This window comes from Pelobates fuscus, chromosome 4 (assembly GCF_036172605.1).
Source record: "Pelobates fuscus isolate aPelFus1 chromosome 4, aPelFus1.pri, whole genome shotgun sequence".
NCBI lineage: Eukaryota > Metazoa > Chordata > Amphibia > Anura > Pelobatidae > Pelobates > Pelobates fuscus.
In genome coordinates this window covers 383,504,435-383,527,801 of record NC_086320.1, presented here as the reverse complement: position 1 = coordinate 383,527,801, position 23,367 = coordinate 383,504,435, and the positions used below count along the sequence as shown (strand labels likewise).

Genomic DNA, 23,367 nt, shown 5'->3' with positions numbered 1-23,367 from the left:
TTTATACGGCACCAGAGCTCGGTAATACAGGTATACCAGCAGCTTTATACGGCACCAGAGCTGAGTAATACAGGTATACCAGCAGCTTTATACGGCACTGGAGCCCGGTAATACAGGTATACCAGCAACTTTACACGGCACCAGAGCTGAGTAATACAGGTATACCAGCAGCTTTATACGGCACCAGAGCCCGGTAATACAGGTATACCAGCAGCTTTACACGGCACCAGAGCCCGGTAATACAGGTATACCAGCAGCTTTATGTGGCACCAGAGCCCGGTAATACAGGTATACCAGCAGCTTTATACGGCACCAGAGCCTGGCAATACAGGTATACCAGCAGCTTTATGTGGCACCAGAGCCCGGTAATACAGGTATACCAGCAGCTTTATACGGCACCAGAACCCGGTAATACAGGTATACCAGCAGCTTTATACGGCACCAGAGCTCGGTAATACAGGTATACCAGCAGCTTTATACGGCACCAGAGCCTGGTAATACAGGTATACCAGCAGCTTTATACGGCACTGGAGCCCGGTAATACAGGTATACCAGCAGCTTTATACGGCACCAGAGCTCGGTAATACAGGTATACCAGCAGCTTTATACGGCACCAGAGCCCAGTAATACAGGTATACCAGCAGCTTTATACGGCACCAGAGCCCGGTAATACAGGTATACCAGCAGCTTTATACGGCACCAGAGCTGAGTAATACAGGTATACCAGCAGCTTTATACGGCACCAGAGCCCGGTAATACAGGTATACCAGCAGCTTTACACGGTACCAAAGCTCAGTAATACAGGTATACCAGCAGCTTTATACGGCACCAGAGCCCGGTAATACAGGTATACCAGCAGCTTTACACGGCACCAGAGCCCGGTAATACAGGTATACCAGCAGCTTTACACGGCACCAGAGCCCGGTAATACAGGTATACCAGCAGCTTTATACGGCACCAGAGCCTGGTAATACAGGTATACAAGCAGCTTTATACGGCACTGGAGCCCGGTAATACAGGTATACCAGCAGCTTTATACGGCACCAGAGCTCGGTAATACAGGTATACCAGCAGCTTTATACGGCACCAGAGCTGAGTAATACAGGTATACCAGCAGCTTTATACGGCACTGGAGCCCGGTAATACAGGTATACCAGCAACTTTACACGGCACCAGAGCTGAGTAATACAGGTATACCAGCAGCTTTATACGGCACCAGAGCCCGGTAATACAGGTATACCAGCAGCTTTACACGGCACCAGAGCCCGGTAATACAGGTATACCAGCAGCTTTATGTGGCACCAGAGCCCGGTAATACAGGTATACCAGCAGCTTTATACGGCACCAGAGCCTGGCAATACAGGTATACCAGCAGCTTTATGTGTCACCAGAGCCCGGTAATACAGGTATACCAGCAGCTTTATACGGCACCAGAACCCGGTAATACAGGTATACCAGCAGCTTTATACGGCACCAGAGCTCGGTAATACAGGTATACCAGCAGCTTTATACGGCACCAGAGCCTGGTAATACAGGTATACCAGCAGCTTTATACGGCACTGGAGCCCGGTAATACAGGTATACCAGCAGCTTTATACGGCACCAGAGCTCGGTAATACAGGTATACCAGCAGCTTTATATGGCACCAGAGCACGGTAATACAGGTATACCAGCAGCTTTACACGGTACCAAAGCTCAGTAATACAGGTATACCAGCAGCTTTATACGGCACCAGAGCCCGGTAATACAGGTATACCAGCAGCTTTACACGGCACCAGAGCCCGGTAATACAGGTATACCAGCAGCTTTACACGGCACCAGAGCCCGGTAATACAGGTATACCAGCAGCTTTATACGGCACCAGAGCCTGGTAATACAGGTATACCAGCAGCTTTATACGGCACTGGAGCCCGGTAATACAGGTATACCAGCAGCTTTATACGGCACCAGAGCTCGGTAATACAGGTATACCAGCAGCTTTATACGGCACCAGAGCTGAGTAATACAGGTATACCAGCAGCTTTATACGGCACTGGAGCCCGGTAATACAGGTATACCAGCAACTTTACACGGCACCAGAGCTGAGTAATACAGGTATACCAGCAGCTTTATACGGCACCAGAGCCCGGTAATACAGGTATACCAGCAGCTTTACACGGCACCAGAGCCCGGTAATACAGGTATACCAGCAGCTTTATGTGGCACCAGAGCCCGGTAATACAGGTATACCAGCAGCTTTATACGGCACCAGAGCCTGGCAATACAGGTATACCAGCAGCTTTATGTGGCACCAGAGCCCGGTAATACAGGTATACCAGCAGCTTTATACGGCACCAGAACCCGGTAATACAGGTATACCAGCAGCTTTATACGGCACCAGAGCTCGGTAATACAGGTATACCAGCAGCTTTATACGGCACCAGAGCCTGGTAATACAGGTATACCAGCAGCTTTATACGGCACTGGAGCCCGGTAATACAGGTATACCAGCAGCTTTATACGGCACCAGAGCTCGGTAATACAGGTATACCAGCAGCTTTATACGGCACCAGAGCCCAGTAATACAGGTATACCAGCAGCTTTATACGGCACCAGAGCCCGGTAATACAGGTATACCAGCAGCTTTATACGGCACCAGAGCTGAGTAATACAGGTATACCAGCAGCTTTATACGGCACCAGAGCCCGGTAATACAGGTATACCAGCAGCTTTACACGGTACCAAAGCTCAGTAATACAGGTATACCAGCAGCTTTATACGGCACCAGAGCCCGGTAATACAGGTATACCAGCAGCTTTACACGGCACCAGAGCCCGGTAATACAGGTATACCAGCAGCTTTATACGGCACCAGAGCCTGGTAATACAGGTATACCAGCAGCTTTATACGGCACTGGAGCCCGGTAATACAGGTATACCAGCAGCTTTATACGGCACCAGAGCTCGGTAATACAGGTATACCAGCAGCTTTATACGGCACCAGAGCTGAGTAATACAGGTATACCAGCAGCTTTATACGGCACTGGAGCCCGGTAATACAGGTATACCAGCAACTTTACACGGCACCAGAGCTGAGTAATACAGGTATACCAGCAGCTTTATACGGCACCAGAGCCCGGTAATACAGGTATACCAGCAGCTTTACACGGCACCAGAGCCCGGTAATACAGGTATACCAGCAGCTTTATGTGGCACCAGAGCCCGGTAATACAGGTATACCAGCAGCTTTATACGGCACCAGAGCTCGGTAATACAGGTATACCAGCAGCTTTATACGGCACCAGAGCCTGGTAATACAGGTATACCAGCAGCTTTATACGGCACTGGAGCCCGGTAATACAGGTATACCAGCAGCTTTATACGGCACCAGAGCTCGGTAATACAGGTATACCAGCAGCTTTATATGGCACCAGAGCACGGTAATACAGGTATACCAGCAGCTTTACACGGTACCAAAGCTCAGTAATACAGGTATACCAGCAGCTTTATACGGCACCAGAGCCCGGTAATACAGGTATACCAGCAGCTTTACACGGCACCAGAGCCCGGTAATACAGGTATACCAGCAGCTTTACACGGCACCAGAGCCCGGTAATACAGGTATACCAGCAGCTTTATACGGCACCAGAGCCTGGTAATACAGGTATACCAGCAGCTTTATACGGCACTGGAGCCCGGTAATACAGGTATACCAGCAGCTTTATACGGCACCAGAGCTCGGTAATACAGGTATACCAGCAGCTTTATACGGCACCAGAGCTGAGTAATACAGGTATACCAGCAGCTTTATACGGCACTGGAGCCCGGTAATACAGGTATACCAGCAACTTTACACGGCAACAGAGCTGAGTAATACAGGTATACCAGCAGCTTTATACGGCACCAGAGCCCGGTAATACAGGTATACCAGCAGCTTTACACGGCACCAGAGCCCGGTAATACAGGTATACCAGCAGCTTTATGTGGCACCAGAGCCCGGTAATACAGGTATACCAGCAGCTTTATACGGCACCAGAGCCTGGCAATACAGGTATACCAGCAGCTTTATGTGGCACCAGAGCCCGGTAATACAGGTATACCAGCAGCTTTATACGGCACCAGAACCCGGTAATACAGGTATACCAGCAGCTTTATACGGCACCAGAGCTCGGTAATACAGGTATACCAGCAGCTTTATACGGCACCAGAGCCTGGTAATACAGGTATACCAGCAGCTTTATACGGCACTGGAGCCCGGTAATACAGGTATACCAGCAGCTTTATACGGCACCAGAGCTCGGTAATACAGGTATACCAGCAGCTTTATACGGCACCAGAGCCCAGTAATACAGGTATACCAGCAGCTTTATACGGCACCAGAGCCCGGTAATACAGGTATACCAGCAGCTTTATACGGCACCAGAGCTGAGTAATACAGGTATACCAGCAGCTTTATACGGCACCAGAGCCCGGTAATACAGGTATACCAGCAGCTTTATACGGCACCAGAGCCCAGTAATACAGGTATACCAGCAGCTTTATACGGCACCAGAGCCCAGTAATACAGGTATACCAGCAGCTTTATACAGCACCAGAGCCCGGTAATACAGGTATACCAGCAGCTTTATGTGGCACCAGAGCCCGGTAATACAGGTATACCAGCAGCTTTATACGGCACTGGAGCCCGGTAATACAGGTATACCAGTAACTTTATACGGCACCAGAGCCCGGTAATACATGTATACCAGCAGCTTTATACGGCACCAGAGCCCGGTAATACAGGTATACCAGCAGCTTTATACAGCACCAGAGCCCGGTAATACAGGTATACCAGCAGCTTTACACGGCACCAGAGCCCGGTAATACAGGTATACCAGCAGCTTTATACGGCACCAGAGCCTGGTAATACAGGTATACCAGCAGCTTTATACGGCACTGGAGCCCGGTAATACAGGTATACCAGCAGCTTTATACGGCACCAGAGCTCGGTAATACAGGTATACCAGCAGCTTTATACGGCACCAGAGCTGAGTAATACAGGTATACCAGCAGCTTTATACGGCACTGGAGCCCGGTAATACAGGTATACCAGCAACTTTACACGGCACCAGAGCTGAGTAATACAGGTATACCAGCAGCTTTATACGGCACCAGAGCCCGGTAATACAGGTATACCAGCAGCTTTACACGGCACCAGAGCCCGGTAATACAGGTATACCAGCAGCTTTATACGGCACCAGAGCCCGGTAATACAGGTATACCAGCAGCTTTATACGGCACCAGAGCTGAGTAATACAGGTATACCAGCAGCTTTATACGGCACCAGAGCCCGGTAATACAGGTATACCAGCAGCTTTATACGGCACCAGAGCCCAGTAATACAGGTATACCAGCAGCTTTATACGGCACCAGAGCCCAGTAATACAGGTATACCAGCAGCTTTATACAGCACCAGAGCCCGGTAATACAGGTATACCAGCAGCTTTATGTGGCACCAGAGCCCGGTAATACAGGTATACCAGCAGCTTTATACGGCACTGGAGCCCGGTAATACAGGTATACCAGTAACTTTATACGGCACCAGAGCCCGGTAATACATGTATACCAGCAGCTTTATACGGCACCAGAGCCCGGTAATACAGGTATACCAGCAGCTTTATACAGCACCAGAGCCCGGTAATACAGGTATACCAGCAGCTTTACACGGCACCAGAGCCCGGTAATACAGGTATACCAGCAGCTTTATACGGCACCAGAGCCTGGTAATACAGGTATACCAGCAGCTTTATACGGCACTGGAGCCCGGTAATACAGGTATACCAGCAGCTTTATACGGCACCAGAGCTCGGTAATACAGGTATACCAGCAGCTTTATACGGCACTGGAGCCCGGTAATACAGGTATACCAGCAACTTTACACGGCACCAGAGCTGAGTAATACAGGTATACCAGCAGCTTTATACGGCACCAGAGCCCGGTAATACAGGTATACCAGCAGCTTTACACGGCACCAGAGCCCGGTAATACAGGTATACCAGCAGCTTTATGTGGCACCAGAGCCCGGTAATACAGGTATACCAGCAGCTTTATACGGCACCAGAGCCTGGCAATACAGGTATACCAGCAGCTTTATGTGGCACTAGAGCCCGGTAATACAGGTATACCAGCAGCTTTATACGGCACCAGAACCCGGTAATACAGGTATACCAGCAGCTTTATACGGCACCAGAGCTCGGTAATACAGGTATACCAGCAGCTTTATACGGCACCAGAGCCTGGTAATACAGGTATACCAGCAGCTTTATACGGCACTGGAGCCCGGTAATACAGGTATACCAGCAGCTTTATACGGCACCAGAGCTCGGTAATACAGGTATACCAGCAGCTTTATACGGCACCAGAGCCCAGTAATACAGGTATACCAGCAGCTTTATACGGCACCAGAGCCCGGTAATACAGGTATACCAGCAGCTTTATACGGCACCAGAGCTGAGTAATACAGGTATACCAGCAGCTTTATACGGCACCAGAGCCCGGTAATACAGGTATACCAGCAGCTTTATACGGCACCAGAGCCCAGTAATACAGGTATACCAGCAGCTTTATACGGCACCAGAGCCCAGTAATACAGGTATACCAGCAGCTTTATACAGCACCAGAGCCCGGTAATACAGGTATACCAGCAGCTTTATGTGGCACCAGAGCCCGGTAATACAGGTATACCAGCAGCTTTATACGGCACTGGAGCCCGGTAATACAGGTATACCAGTAACTTTATACGGCACCAGAGCCCGGTTGTGCAGATATACTGGAACAGAGTAATCACACTCTAACATGAGGCTAAATAATAATTGCCCTGCTATGTTTATTAACATGGCCAGTTAAAAACCATCAGTGGAGGCCAGGGATATGGAAGTAATCTCCTGATAATTGGATACTCCTAAACGCAGGACTGAGCTGACTTATTGTCCCTTAATTATGGTTATCAGGAGCAGATCATTGCAGATTTCAAACAACCATAGAAGGGCGCTCAGTAATTACAGTGAGCCAAGTCTGAGATGACAGAGGCCACAGCTTAACTGGTTCAGGAAAAGAGAGAAGGACATCAAATCACAAGATGTCACAAGAGTCCTGGCACACTTGTAATGAAGGGGTTAATACACACATTACTAACAGCATTGAAAACTCCCTCTTGAACACGGCTCAATGCTCCATTAATCCAGTTAAATAATCTCAGTGTGGGCCATGGCACTTTCAACACAGAGTTACATTTTGACTAAAACAACTCTGCTAAAACAGCTTTTTAGTCAAAAGACTATGACTAAATCTGAATAGAAATTTTCCGCTAAAATTAACTACTGTTTCAAACGGATATATAAAGGGTTATTGATATTGTTATTATAGGAAGAAGAGTGTGTGGTTAATCCAAACTGTGAATCTCATAAGAATCATCAGAGTGCTGTGAATCTCATAAGAATCATCAGAGTGCTGTGGAAAATGTTATAGTTAAATAAACAACAAACAAATACCTAAAATGATAGAGAGGTTTACTTTCTTGCCAACATATCTGATGTCATTAAATCCAGAATGCATTTTGGGGATGACGGCATTTTTTTTCTATTACGCCATGAAAATCAGGGGAGTGTCAAAAAACAAAAATATATACACAGCAAACACCCATGTGATGACATCAGAGGTAGATGTTATGTCATTACAAGTACTTACGTCATGTGTACATCTTAGGGGTTCACCTACCTTCGTCCACCTCCCTCATAGCTTTTTTAATGGATTGGGCTATGTAGTAAGTTCACAGATATAGCAATGCTATGCCTACTAACATGCATATCACTGCCACTAAACTACAATAGGGCGCTAAACATTTCCCACAAATCCTGCTGGCTAGGGCTAAAAGGAAAACTATGAAATAGCCAGGATTGGCAGAGAGATTATTTCTTGGATTTGGAGAGCTGACTGCAAGAGCAACAAAACACATGAAATGCAAATCACTGCTTTTTCAAATCAAACTTCATTTCATTTTGTGTGTAAGGGTTAAAAAATAGTTGGTTATACGGTAATAAGGAAATCAAAATGATGTGGGGGAGGTTATACAATACCATACCTTAATAGAGGCATGCGCAGTGCACTGAATGGGCTGCAGGCTGTGTACATGTCTTTAATAGATCATTAAGAGCCTGACATGTCAATATTACAGATTAATGCAAATTCAAACAATAACATAACTTACTTTCCACCAATCACATCCATAGTAAATCTCAAAGCATCCTGCACTGCTGATGGCTGCCCCTGATAATGAAGAGAGAATGTGCCATCGGTACAATGCAATATAAAGTTATTCCTAAAACACTGACATATAAGGGCTGGGCAGGCAGTAAACTCTATAAAAAAGGGGAATATTGCAAAAAAAAAATAAAAACGCAAAAAAATAAATAATAAAAAAAAAGCAAAAAATTAAATACAAAAAAGGCATTCAAGAGAGGGAGATATAGGTAAAAAAAAAAAAAAAAATGACTTTCTCCCCCAAAGTGAAATAAAAAGAAATAAATACCAATGCTGCTACACAATTAAATGCTTTAACTCCAGAGAAAACTTCAGCAAAATAAGATAAAATAAAAAAATATGAGATAAGTGAAGCACAAAAACAAATTAAGTGAACTTCTAAAAACACCATAAAGTGCAACAATTCAAGATTATAATAAATTGTAGAATTGCTCACCAAGAGAAACGTCACCATAAAAAGAGAAAAACAAATAAATCAAAAGAGATTTGTTTTCCTCTTTTTATGGTGACGTTTCACTTCGTGAGCAATTCTACAATTTATTAAGTCTAATCGTGGATAGTTACACTTTACGCTGTTTTTAGAAGTCCACTTATCTTATATTTTTTAGTAATACTCCATAGTAGTACAGACGGGTCACACGGGTGGACGGATCTAATTTTCACACTGAGCACCATAACCACTACATATTCCATTGTAATATTACTGGGTGGAGCTGCAGTCCAGGGTTGGGTTGTTTTGTAGGGATAATATAAATGTGAAATGTACACATTAATTAGGCAGCAGGAGAGGGACTGGACAGTATACCGAGTTATTCACTTAAGTGAGAATTGTGTGCAGAGGTGGTTTATTTTTAACCCTAGCATTAACTGTAATAATTACCTATTACTAATTAACTGTAATAATTACCTATTACTAATTAACTGTAATAATTACCTTTACTAATTAACTGGAATAATTACCTATTACTAATTAATTGGAATAATTACCTTTACTAATTAATTGGAATAATTACCTTTACTAATTAACTGGAATAATTACCTGAAACTTATTAACTGTAAGAGACATCTGAGACCTGGCCAAAATTGGCTCTGCTACCGAATCTGGCAGAAAATGTGAACTAGTAATATCTAGAGGAAGAATTTCCTGGATCACAAAGCACAGCGAGTACACAGGGAAAGACCCAACATTTCAGGTCACTATGGAAACTTAGGACATTGATGGAGTACTCCAAGTACATTAAAATGGTTGTGGTTGCCCTCCCAGGATAACTAGGCAAACCGTTTGCAAATGGTTTGACAACTTACCTGAGGTCCGCCTAAAACCACATTGTTTTAAGAAGAATTTGTAGTAGTGAATACAGTGTTTACCTTCGACTGTTTGATAGCTTCATTGAGTTTGTCCAAAGCGCTTTGCAAGTAAGCAACCTGTAGATATAGACAAAGAGGAAATGAATTCATTAATCCACAATAAGATCTGTTATCCGTCACAGAGGATGCGATAAACGTGGAGTATCTGCTCAAACAAACATGATACTAACCCACCAAAAATGATTTCAGAATTACTTTAACAAACCAAATATAGAAAATAACTTCACTAATAAAAAAACAAAACCAAGTCGGTCATGATGCTGACTAATTACATATCTCCTAGTATAGCGAATCAAACTACTGAGCAATTCCCCATCTCCCAATACAGCAAATCAAACTACTGAGCAATTCCCCATCTCCTAATACAGAGAATCAAACTACTGAGCAATTCCCCATCTCCTAATACAGAGAATCAAACTACTGACCAATTCCACATCTCCCAATACAGCGAATCAAACTACCGACCAATTCCACATCTCCCAATACAGCGAATCAAACTACCGACCAATTCCACATCTCCCAATACAGCGAATCAAACTACTGAACAATTCCACATCTCCCAATACAGCGAATCAAACTACTGAACAATTACACATCTAATACAGAGAATCAAACTATTGACCAAATAAAGGCCTCCTAATACAGAGAATCAAACTACTGACCAATTCCACATCTCCTAATACAGAGAATCAAACTACTGAGCAATCACAGACTGTCTAGAATGGAGAATCAAATTGCTGAACAATTACAAACATTCTAGTAGAGAAAATCGCCAATTTTAGATTGTTTTGCATAGAATCCTCACACAAAGTTAAAAAAGGGGGCACTATAGGTTCATACCTGTTCTCCGTACTTCTGCTGCTCTTCTGCTTGCTTCGCCATGTGCAGCTGAATAAAGAGACAGAGGTTTTCATTAAGGCTTTATATTAAAACAGACTGTGAGACTAGTAATGGCTAACACAATGTACGGAGATAAAGTTATTTTATTCAATATTCCTACAGATACACCTCCAATACCACGATCCACCTGAAATGGACATGCCACTCCCCGTGCGGTGTGGGATGCTGGATCAAATAAAGGTGAAGGGGAGTGTCTATAGGTAAGTATACATCATATAATCTTTATATTTAATGGAACACACCAGGCACCATAACAACGTAATCTAAATTAAGTTGTTATGGTGCCAGGTGGCCCCTGGGGGCACTCTGATCTTACCTCTGACCAGGGGTTAAACTTTACTCGAACTGTTTAATCACAAGCTTGCCTGCATCATCGCTCTCAGATTCCTTTAGGCAGAATCCCGCTTCAGAACTTTCACTTTCAGCAAGCGTAGCGTGTAGCCAGGTAGATGTGCCGCTGATGACAGAGCAGTCAGCTGACTTTCAGAAATCAAATGCTGTCTGGGGTGAGTGACATCAGTGCCGAAGTCAACTTTTGGGTTAAAGTTTAACCACTGAAGGTAAGAGTGCGTAGGCCTCCTGGAACCCTAACACACCATAACAACTTCATTTAGATGAGGTTGTTACGGTGCCTATACTGTCCTTTTAAGCTCCTTTGCGCGTAGGAGTGTCCAGATTGCCTGCATCAATGTGGAACCATTGCGAGAAATCATATGACAACTTTTCATTTTGGGATTATACAATGAAATTGCTGGAGAGGATGATCTAAAAAATAGTTCATCCATATTTAAACTGTGCGCGGTGTAAGTTAGGTTAAAGTTACACTGGGTGGGCTTCTATTAGTAAAGGGACACTCCAGGCTCCCACACACGTTAGGTGCACTGTGTAGGTTAGGTTACAGTTAGTTATACTGGGTGGGTTTATATTATTAAAGGGACACTCCAGGCTCCCACACACATTAGATGCACTGTGTAGGTTAGGTTACAGTTAGTTATACTGGGTGGGTTTATATTATTAAAGGGACACTCCATGCGCCCACACACGTTAGGTGCACTGTGTAGGTTAGGTTACAGTTAGTTATACTGGGTGGGTTTATATTATTAAAGGGACACTCCAGGCTCCCACACACATTAGATGCACTGTGTAGGTTAGGTTACAGTTAGTTATACTGGGTGGGTTTATATTATTAAAGGGACACTCCAGGCTCCCACACACGTTAGGTGCACAATGTAGGTTACAGTTAGTTATACTGGGTGGGTTTATATTATTAAAGGGACACTCCAGGCTACAACACATGTTAGGTGCACTGTGTAGGTTAGGTTACAGTTAGTTATACTGGGTGGGTTTATATTATTAAAGGGACACTCCAGGCTCCCACACACATTAGATGCACTGTGTAGGTTAGGTTACAGTTAGTTATACTGGGTGGGTTTATATTATTAAAGGGACACTCCATGCGCCCACACACGTTAGATGCACTGTGTAGGTTAGGTTACAGTTAGTTATACTGGGTGGGTTTATATTATTAAAGGGACACTCCAGGCTCCCACACACGTTAGGTGCACAGTGTAGGTTACAGTTAGTTATACTGGGTGGGTTTATATTATTAAAGGGACACTCCAGGCTCCCACAGGCGTTAGATGCACTGTGTAGGTTAGGTTACAGTTATACTGGGTGGGTTTATATTATTAAAGGGACACTCCAGGCTCCCACACACGTTAGATGCACTGTGTAGGTTAGGTTACAGTTAGTTATACTGGGTGGGTTTATATTATTAAAGGGACACTCCAGGCTCCCACACACGTTAGGTGCACTGTGTAGGTTAGGTTACAGTTAGTTATATTGGGTGGGTTTATATTATTAAAGGGACACTCCAGGCTCCCACACACATTAGATGCACTGTGTAGGTTAGGTTACAGTTATACTAGGTAGGTTTATATTATTAAAGGGACACCCCAGGCTCCCACACACGTTAGATGCACTGTGTAGGTTAGGTTACAGTTAGTTATACTGGGTGGGTTTATATTATTAAAGGGACACTCCAGGCTCCCACACACGTTAGATGCACTGTGTAGGTTAGGTTACAGTTAGTTATACTGGGTGGGTTTATATTATTAAAGGGACACTCCAGGCTCCCACACACGTTAGGTGCACTGTGTAGGTTAGGTTACAGTTAGTTATACTGGGTGGGTTTATATTATTAAAGGGACACTCCAGGCTCCCACACACGTTAGATGCACTGTGTAGGTTAGGTTACAGTTAGTTATACTGGGTAGGTTTATATTATTAAAGGGACACTCCAGGCTCCCACACACGTTAGATGCACTGTGTAGGTTAGGTTACAGTTAGTTATACTGGGTGGGTTTATATTATTAAAGGGACACTCCAGGCTCCCACACACGTTAGATGCACTGTGTAGGTTAGGTTACAGTTAGTTATACTGGGTGGGTTTATATTATTAAAGGGACACTCCAGGCTCCCACACACGTTAGATGCACTGTGTAGGTTAGGTTACAGTTAGTTATACTGGGTGGGTTTATATTATTAAAGGGACACTCCAGGCTCCCACACACGTTAGATGCACTGTGTAGGTTAGGTTACAGTTAGTTATACTGGGTGGGTTTATATTATTAAAGGGACACTCCAGGCTCCCACACACGTTAGATGCACTGTGTAGGTTAGGTTACAGTTAGTTATACTGGGTGGGTTTATATTATTAAAGGGACACTCCAGGCTCCCACACACGTTAGATGCACTGTGTAGGTTAGGTTACAGTTAGTTATACAGGGTGGGTTTATATTAATAAAGGGACACTCCAGGCTCCCACACACGTTAGGTGCACTGTGTAGGTTAGGTTACAGTTAGTTATACTGGGTGGGTTTATATTATTAAAGGGACACTCCAGGCTCCCACACACGTTAGATGCACTGTGTAGGTTAGGTTACAGTTAGTTATACTGGGTGGGTTTATATTATTAAAGGGACACTCCAGGCTCCCACACACGTTAGATGCACTGTGTAGGTTAGGTTACAGTTAGTTATACTGGGTGGGTTTATATTATTAAAGGGACACTCCAGGCTCCCACACACGTTAGATGCACTGTGTAGGTTAGGTTACAGTTAGTTATACTGGGTGGGTTTATATTATTAAAGGGACACTCCAGGCTCCCACACACGTTAGATGCACTGTGTAGGTTAGGTTACAGTTAGTTATACTGGGTGGGTTTATATTATTAAAGGGACACTCCAGGCTCCCACACACGTTAGATGCACTGTGTAGGTTAGGTTACAGTTAGTTATACAGGGTGGGTTTATATTAATAAAGGGACACTCCAGGCTCCCACACACGTTAGGTGCACTGTGTAGGTTAGGTTACAGTTAGTTATACTGGGTGGGTTTATATTATTAAAGGGACACTCCAGGCTCCCACACACGTTAGATGCACTGTGTAGGTTAGGTTACAGTTAGTTATACTGGGTGGGTTTATATTATTAAAGGGACACTCCAGGCTCCCACACACGTTAGATGCACTGTGTAGGTTAGGTTACAGTTAGTTATACTGGGTGGGTTTATATTATTAAAGGGACACTCCAGGCTCCCACACACATTAGGTGCACTGTGTAGGTTAGGTTACAGTTAGTTATACTGAGTGGGTTTATATTATTAAAGGGACACTCCAGGCTCCCACACACGTTAGATGCACTGTGTAGGTTAGGTTATAGTTAGTTATACTGGGTGGGTTTATACTATTAAAGGGACACTCCAGGCTCCCACACACGTTAGATGCACTGTGTAGGTTAGGTTACAGTTAGTTATACTGGGTGGGTTTATATTATTAAAGGGACACTCCAGGCTCCCATACACATTAGGTGCACTGTGTAGGTTAGGTTACAGTTAGTTATACTGGGTGGGTTTATATTATTAAAGGGACACTCCAGGCTCCCACACACGTTAGATGCACTGTGTAGGTTAGGTTACAGTTATACTGGGTGGGTTTATATTATTAAAGGGACACTCCAGGCTCCCATACACATTAGGTGCACTGTGTAGGTTAGGTTAGAGTTAGTTATACTGGGTGGGTTTAGATTATAAAAGGGACACTCCAGGCTCCCACACACGTTAGATGCACTGTGTAGGTTAGGTTACAGTTAGTTATACTGGGTGGGTTTATATTATTAAAGGGACACTCTAGGCTCCCACACACGTTAGATGCACTGTGTATGTTAGGTTACAGTTAGTTATACTGGGTGGGTTTATATTATAAAAGGGACACTCCAGGCTCCCATACACGTTAGGTGCACTGTGTAGGTTAGGTTACAGTTAGTTATACTGGGTGGGTTTATATTATAAAAGGGACACTCCAGGCTCCCACACACGCCAGGTGCGCTGTGTAGGTTAGGTTACAGTTATACTGGGTGGGTTTATATTATAAAAGGGACACTCCAGGCTCCCACACACATTAGGTGCACTGTGTAGGTTAGGTTACAGTTAGTTATACTGGGTGGGTTTATATTATAAAAGGGACACTCCAGGCTCCCATACACGTTAGGTGCACTGTGTAGGTTAGGTTACAGTTAGTTATACTGGGTGGGTTTATATTATAAAAGGGACACTCCAGGCTCCCACACACGCCAGGTGCGCTGTGTAGGTTAGGTTACAGTTATACTGGGTGGGTTTATATTATAAAAGGGACACTCCAGGCTCCCACACACATTAGGTGCACTGTGTAGGTTAGGTTACAGTTAGTTACCTGGGTGGATTTATATTATTAAAGGGACACTCCAGGTTATCACATGTTAGATGCACTGTGTAGGTTAGGTTACAGTTAGTTACCTGGGTGGATTTATATTATTAAAGGGACACTCCAGGCTCCCACACACGTTAGATGCACTGTGTAGGCTAGGTTACAGTTATACTGGGCGGGTGTATATTATTAAAGGGACACTCCAGGCTCCCACACGTTAGGTGCACTGTGTAGGTTAGGTTACAGTTAGTTATACTGGGTGGGTTGCTGTGTCTATAATGCAGGTGGTCTCCCACATGCGACCTACACATAGCATTAGGTTATCAGTGCACCCAGGATCAGACAACACTAGCAAAGCTCTGACTCACATGTGCAATGGCTGCAAAGTAGTAGATCTTCATCTGTACCAACTTCTTCCAGTCCTTCTGAATCTTGCCCAGTAAAGAAGCCGTCTCAGAGTTCTCCAAGGCTCGGCAGGCTTCCTTGTAATAATCCACCACCTGGGAAAACAGGACACGAGTCGGTCTGAGGATGTTCAGAACGCAATCACCTCCACAATCAGGGAATCAATGGCACATTTTACACACTAATAGCAGTCACACATCTCATGGCTGCCACCAATCCCATCCCATATATCAGTCACACATCTCATGGCTGCCACCAATCCAATCCCATATATCAGTCACACATCTCATGGCTGCCACCAATCCCATCCCATATATCAGTCACACATCTCATGGCTGCCACCAATCCCATCCCATATATCAGTCACATCTCATGGCTGCCACCAATCCCATCCCATATATCAGTCACACATCTCATGGCTGCCACCAATCCCATCCCATATATCAGTCACATCTCATGGCTGCCACCAATCCCATCCCATATATCAGTCACACATCTCATGGCTGCCACCAATCCCATCCCATATATCAGTCACACATCTCATGGCTGCCACCAATCCCATCCCATATATCAGTCACACATCTCATGGCTGCCACCAATCCCATCCCATATAGCAGTCACACATCTCATGGCTGCCACCAATCCCATCCCATATATCAGTCACACATCTCATGGCTGCCACCAATCCCATCCCATATATCAGTCACACATCTCATGGCTGCCACCAATCCCATCCCATATATCAGTCACACATCTCATGGCTGCCACCAATCCCATCCCATATATCAGTCACATCTCATGGCTGCCACCAATCCCATCCCATATATCAGTCACATCTCATGGCTGCCACCAATCCCATTCCATATATCAGTCACATCTCATGGCTGCCACCAATCCCATCCCATATATCAGTCACATCTCATGGCTGCCACCAATCCCATATATTAGTTATAGTCTCTTGGATGTCAATCCAGCACACATACCAGTCATATCCTTACAGCTACCACCCAAATGATTCAGTTGTCAATCCATCACATATACTGGTCCCTCTCTACATGATGTCTCACTCCCCCAAGGAGTTTCACAGTTTTTTTTAACAAGTATCAGTTAAACAGCACCGGTTATATATAAATGGAAGATAATCTGTCAGAGTAATTTCACGCGCTATAAGGCGGGACGACAAGGGCTTACCTGGGCGCTAATTCTGGCGACAAGAAAACTCTTTCTGTTATCCAGCATGGACTTCTCCAGCAGACACTCCTGGGCCTGCCCCTGGGCAGAGAAATACAAGCACAGTGTGAATATGGGACACAGTGCTCCTCAATCCTCTCCTCAAGCACACCTAACAATTCAGGATTTAGGGATTACCCAAGTGTGTCTAAGGTGTTTAAAAAAAAAAGAAATACACTAAAAACACGTTAGACTCTAAGGTGTTTTTTTCTTCTTTTTCTAAACACCTTAGACACACCCGGGTAATCCCTAAATCCTGGATTGTTAGGTGTGCTTGAGGAGAGGATTGAGAAGCACTGATGGCACAGAATTAAACCTGGCTCTGGTTAAAATCAGAGAATTTTATATTAATAAAGACCATAGCACAATAACCACCGCAGCTTGTGGTAATGACTATTGTCTTCTGAGTCTGTGTGCAAAACCCCTCAAACTTTTGGAGCAGTTATACTAAAATTGGGGCCCTCCACAGCATCCGTAAGTATAGCCCTCTGTTATTTCTCTGCAATACCCGTCCAAATTTGGATGGTACCAACCACAGAGGCAGCTTAGCACAACACCCACAACCAATCACTGCTGTCCAAACTGAATGTGCCTGCTGTGTGCCAATCAACTGGGCACTTCCTTCACATAATCCAGCCAGCTGTGTGCCAATCAACTGAGCACTTCCTTCATTTAATCCTACTGTGTGCTAATCAACTGGGCACTTCCTTCATTTAATCCTACTGTGTGCCAATCAACTGGGCACTTCCTTCATTTAATCCTACTGTGTGCTAATCAACTGAGCACTTCCTTCATTTAATCCTACTGTGTGCCAATCAACTGGGCACTTCCTTCATTTAATCCTACTGTGTGCCAATCAACTGGGCACTTCCTTCATTTAATCCTACTGTGTGCTAATCAACTGAGCACTTCCTTCATTTAATCCTACTGTGTGCCAATCAACTGGGCACTTCCTTCATTTAATCCTACTGTGTGCCAATCAACTGGGCACTTCCTTCATATAATCCTACTGTGTGCTAATCAACTGGGCACTTCCTTCATTTAATCCTACTGTGTGCCAATCAACTGGGCACTTCCTTCATTTAATCCTACTGTGTGCCAATCAACTGGGCACTTCCTTCATTTAATCCTACTGTGTGCTAATCAACTGGGCACTTCCTTCATATAATCCTACTGTGTGCCAATCAACTGGGCACTTCCTTCATTTAATCCTACTGTGTGCTAATCAACTGGGCACTTCCTTCATTTAATCCTACTGTGTGCCAATCAACTGGGCACTTCCTTCATTTAATCCTACTGTGTGCCAATCAACTGGGCACTTCCTTCATTTAATCCTACTGTGTGCCAATCAACTGGGCACTTCCTTCATATAATCCTACTGTGTGCCAATCAACTGGGCACTTCCTTCATTTAATCCTACTGTGTGCTAATCAACTGGGCACTTCCTTCATTTAATCCTACTGTGTGCCAATCAACTGGGCACTTCCTTCATTTAATCCTACTGTGTGCTAATCAACTGAGCACTTCCTTCATTTAATCCTACTGTGTGCTAATCAACTGGGCACTTCCTTCATTTAATCCTACTGTGTGCTAATCAACTGGGCACTTCCTTCATTTAATCCTACTGTGTGCTAATCAACTGAGCACTTCCTTCATTTAATCCTACTGTGTGCTAATCAACTGGGCACTTCCTTCATTTAATCCTACTGTGTGCTAATCAACTGGGCACTTCCTTCATTTAATCCTACTGTGTGCTAATCAACTGGGCACTTCCTTCATTTAATCCTACTGTGTGCCAATCAACTGGGCACTTCCTTCATTTAATCCTACTGTGTGCTAATCAACTGAGCACTTCCTTCATATAATCCTACTGTGTGCTAATCAACTGGGCACTTCCTTCATTTAATCCTACTGTGTGCCAATCAACTGGGCACTTCCTTCATTTAATCCTACTGTGTGCTAATCAACTGGGCACTTCCTTCATTTAATCCTACTGTGTGCCAATCAACTGAGCACTTCCTTCATATAATCCTACTGTGTGCCAATCAACTGGGCACTTCCTTCATTTAATCCTACTGTGTGCTAATCAACTGGGCACTTCCTTCATTTAATCCTACTGTGTGCCAATCAACTGGGCACTTCCTTCATTTAATCCTACTGTGTGCCAATCAACTGGGCACTTCCTTCATTTAATCCTACTGTGTGCCAATCAACTGGGCACTTCCTTCATTTAATCCTACTGTGTGCCAATCAACTGAGCACTTCCTTCATTTAATCATACTGTGTGCTAATCAACTGGGCACTTCCTTCATATAATCCTACTGTGTGCTAATCAACTGGGCACTTCCTTCATTTAATCCTACTGTGTGCCAATCAACTGGGCACTTCCTTCATTTAATCCTACTGTGTGCCAATCAACTGGGCACTTCCTTCATTTAATCCTACTGTGTGCTAATCAACTGGGCACTTCCTTCATTTAATCCTACTGTGTGCTAATCAACTGGGCACTTCCTTCATTTAATCCTACTGTGTGCCAATCAACTGGGCACTTCCTTCATTTAATCCTACTGTGTGCCAATCAACTGGGCACTTCCTTCATTTAATCCTACTGTGTGCTAATCAACTGGGCACTTCCTTCATTTAATCCTACTGTGTGCCAATCAACTGGGCACTTCCTTCATTTAATCCTACTGTGTGCCAATCAACTGGGCACTTCCTTCATTTAATCCTACTGTGTGCTAATCAACTGGGCACTTCCTTCATTTAATCCTACTGTGTGCCAATCAACTGAGCACTTCCTTCATTTAATCATACTGTGTGCTAATCAACTGGGCACTTCCTTCATTTAATCCTACTGTGTGCCAATCAACTGGGCACTTCCTTCATTTAATCCTACTGTGTGCCAATCAACTGGGCACTTCCTTCATTTAATCCTACTGTGTGCTAATCAACTGGGCACTTCCTTCATTTAATCCTACTGTGTGCCAATCAACTGGGCACTTCCTTCATTTAATCCTACTGTGTGCTAATCAACTGGGCACTTCCTTCATTTAATCCTACTGTGTGCCAATCAACTGAGCACTTCCTTCATTTAATCCTACTGTGTGCTAATCAACTGAGCACTTCCTTCATTTAATCCTACTGTGTGCTAATCAACTGGGCACTTCCTTCATTTAATCCTACTGTGTGCCAATCAACTGAGCACTTCCTTCATTTAATCCTACTGTGTGCTAATCAACTGAGCACTTCCTTCATTTAATCCTACTGTGTGCTAATCAACTGGGCACTTCCTTCATTTAATCCTACTGTGTGCTAATCAACTGGGCACTTCCTTCATTTAATCCTACTGTGTGCCAATCAACTGGGCACTTCCTTCATTTAATCCTACTGTGTGCCAATCAACTGGGCACTTCCTTCATTTAATCCTACTGTGTGCCAATCAACTGAGCACTTCCTTCATTTAATCCTACTGTGTGCCAATCAACTGGGCACTTCCTTCATTTAATCCTACTGTGTGCCAATCAACTGGGCACTTCCTTCATTTAATCCTACTGTGTGCTAATCAACTGGGCACTTCCTTCATTTAATCCTACTGTGTGCCAATCAACTGGGCACTTCCTTCATTTAATCCTACTGTGTGCCAATCAACTGGGCACTTCCTTCATTTAATCCTACTGTGTGCCAATCAACTGGGCACTTCCTTCATTTAATCCTACTGTGTGCTAATCAACTGGGCACTTCCTTCATTTAATCCTACTGTGTGCTAATCAACTGGGCACTTCCTTCATTTAATCCTACTGTGTGCCAATCAACTGGGCACTTCCTTCATTTAATCCTACTGTGTGCTAATCAACTGAGCACTTCCTTCATTTAATCCTACTGTGTGCCAATCAACTGGGCACTTCCTTCATTTAATCCTACTGTGTGCCAATCAACTGGGCACTTCCTTCATATAATCCTACTGTGTGCCAATCAACTGGGCACTTCCTTCATTTAATCCTACTGTGTGCTAATCAACTGGGCACTTCCTTCATTTAATCCTACTGTGTGCCAATCAACTGGGCACTTCCTTCATTTAATCCTACTGTGTGCTAATCAACTGAGCACTTCCTTCATTTAATCCTACTGTGTGCCAATCAACTGGGCACTTCCTTCATTTAATCCTACTGTGTGCTAATCAACTGGGCACTTCCTTCATATAATCCTACTGTGTGCCAATCAACTGGGCACTTCCTTCATTTAATCCTACTGTGTGCTAATCAACTGGGCACTTCCTTCATTTAATCCTACTGTGTGCCAATCAACTGGGCACTTCCTTCATATAATCCTACTGTGTGCTAATCAACTGGGCACTTCCTTCATATAATCCTGCTGTGTGCTAATCAACTGGGCACCGCCTTCACATTATCCTGCTGTGTGCCAATAACTGTGCACCTCCTTCACATAATCCTGATGTGTGCCAATAACTGGGCATCCCCTTTGCATAATCCTGCTGTGTGCCAATCAACTGGCAAAAGTGAACATCAAAACAGACCCACTCTGCTTTCTGCAAAACCTTCATTAGATTTTTTTTCCCGCATTTATACAATACAGATAGTAAGTGCGTGTAGAAGACTCATTCTGAGCTAAATGCTGGAAACTGATCATCAGAATAGCAGTGACAAGCGATGAGTGTCCTGCTTTCTCTAACTGGGGGTGCAGACTGACACAATGTGATTACAATCCTAGCCCTGCTCTTACCAGCATGAGGTTAATGTTCAGATTAAGGATCTGGTGGCTCATATCCACGCTGTAGGAGTGTGCAAAGTGATCCCGAAGGTAGGCAAAGGCCCCAGCTGAGCACTGAAAATGGGTGCAGGAAACCTTCATCCCCTGCACGGGAAGAAAACACAGGAAAAGGAATTCAAAAAATGCATAAAGCAGGCAGCTTCATAACATAGACTAGAGATTCAAAACACACATAGGACACAGCAGAGCTTCAAAGGGCACATGATAGGCAGCTTAAAGGGCAAGAGAGCGTCAAAGCACACAAAGTGACGGGGGAATCTGACACACACACCCACATTGCAGGGGAGCTGATACACACAGGGCAGGGGAGCTCTAATATATACACCCCTACCCACAGAGCAAGGGAGCTCTAATATATACACCCCCAGAGCAGGGGAGCTTTGATACACACACACACACACACAGAGCAGGGGAGCTTTGATACATACACACACACACAGAGCAGGGGAGCTTTGATACACACACACAGAGCAGGGGAGCTTTGAAACACAGAGAGCAGGGGAGCTTTGAAACACACACAGAGCAGGGGAGCTTTGATACACACACACACACACACACACACACACACACACACAGAGCAAGGGAGCTTTGATACACACACACAAACAGAGCAAGGGAGCTTTGATACATACACACACACACACACACAGAGCAGGGGAGCTCTGATATACACCCACACAGAGCAGGGGAGCTCTGATATAGATAGATATACACACACATATATACACACACAGAGCAGGGGAGCTTTGATATACACACACAGATCAGGGGAGTTCTGATACACACACACACACACACACACACAAAACACAGATCAGGGGAGTTCTGATGCACACACAAAACACAGATCAGGGGAGTTCTGATGCACACACAAAACACAGATCAGGGGAGTTCTGATGCACACACAAAACACAGATCAGGGGAGTTCTGATACACACACACAAAACACAGATCAGGGGAGTTCTGATACACACACAAAACACAGATCAGGGGAGTTCTGATGCACACACAAAACACAGATCAGGGGAGTTCTGATGCACACACAAAACACAGATCAGGGGAGTTCTGATGCACACACAAAACACAGATCAGGGGAGTTCTGATGCACACACAAAACACAGATCAGGGGAGTTCTGATACACACACAAAACACAGATCAGGGGAGTTCTGATACACACGCACACACAATACACAGATCAGGGGAGTTCTGATACACACACACAAAACACAGATCAGTGGAGTTCTGATACACACACACAAAACACATATCAGTGGAGTTCTGATACACACACACAAAACACATATCAGTGGAGTTCTGATACACACACACACACACAAAACACTGATAGAACTCCACTGATCTGTGTTTTGTGTGTGTATCAGAACTCCCCTGATCTGTGTTTTGTGTGTGTGATACACACACCAGGTGAGCTCTGATATAGCTGTATTCCTTGTACTACTGATCCCTCTGACTCTCGCCTCTCTCATGCCCCCTCCTACCCGGTAAGTAAATGGTTAAAAACGCTTTATTTACTTACCTGATCCCAGCGCCAATGTCCCTCGGCGCTTAGCCGAAGCTCTGTCCCGCGACGAGGAGGAGGTTGTCACTTTTCTATGGGGAAAAAAATCGGATTCTGGAGGTCCTCATGCAGAGTGT

At 44.4% G+C, this 23,367-nt stretch overlaps 1 protein-coding gene across 1 annotated transcript in view; it reads right to left on the bottom strand.

Moving 5' to 3' along the window:
- The window catches only part of PTPN23 (protein tyrosine phosphatase non-receptor type 23), a 78,625-nt gene that overhangs the window by 42,341 nt on the left and 12,917 nt on the right, over window positions 1–23,367 (bottom strand). Inside the window, exons 6-11 of the mRNA XM_063452859.1 lie at window positions 21,663–21,794; window positions 16,884–16,964; window positions 15,656–15,787; window positions 10,485–10,532; window positions 9,645–9,701; window positions 8,224–8,282 (exon numbers count right to left, since the gene is read on the bottom strand). Coding sequence (XP_063308929.1) covers window positions 8,224–8,282; window positions 9,645–9,701; window positions 10,485–10,532; window positions 15,656–15,787; window positions 16,884–16,964; window positions 21,663–21,794 — 509 coding nt within the window. The remainder of the gene's footprint in view (window positions 1–8,223; window positions 8,283–9,644; window positions 9,702–10,484; window positions 10,533–15,655; window positions 15,788–16,883; window positions 16,965–21,662; window positions 21,795–23,367) is intronic.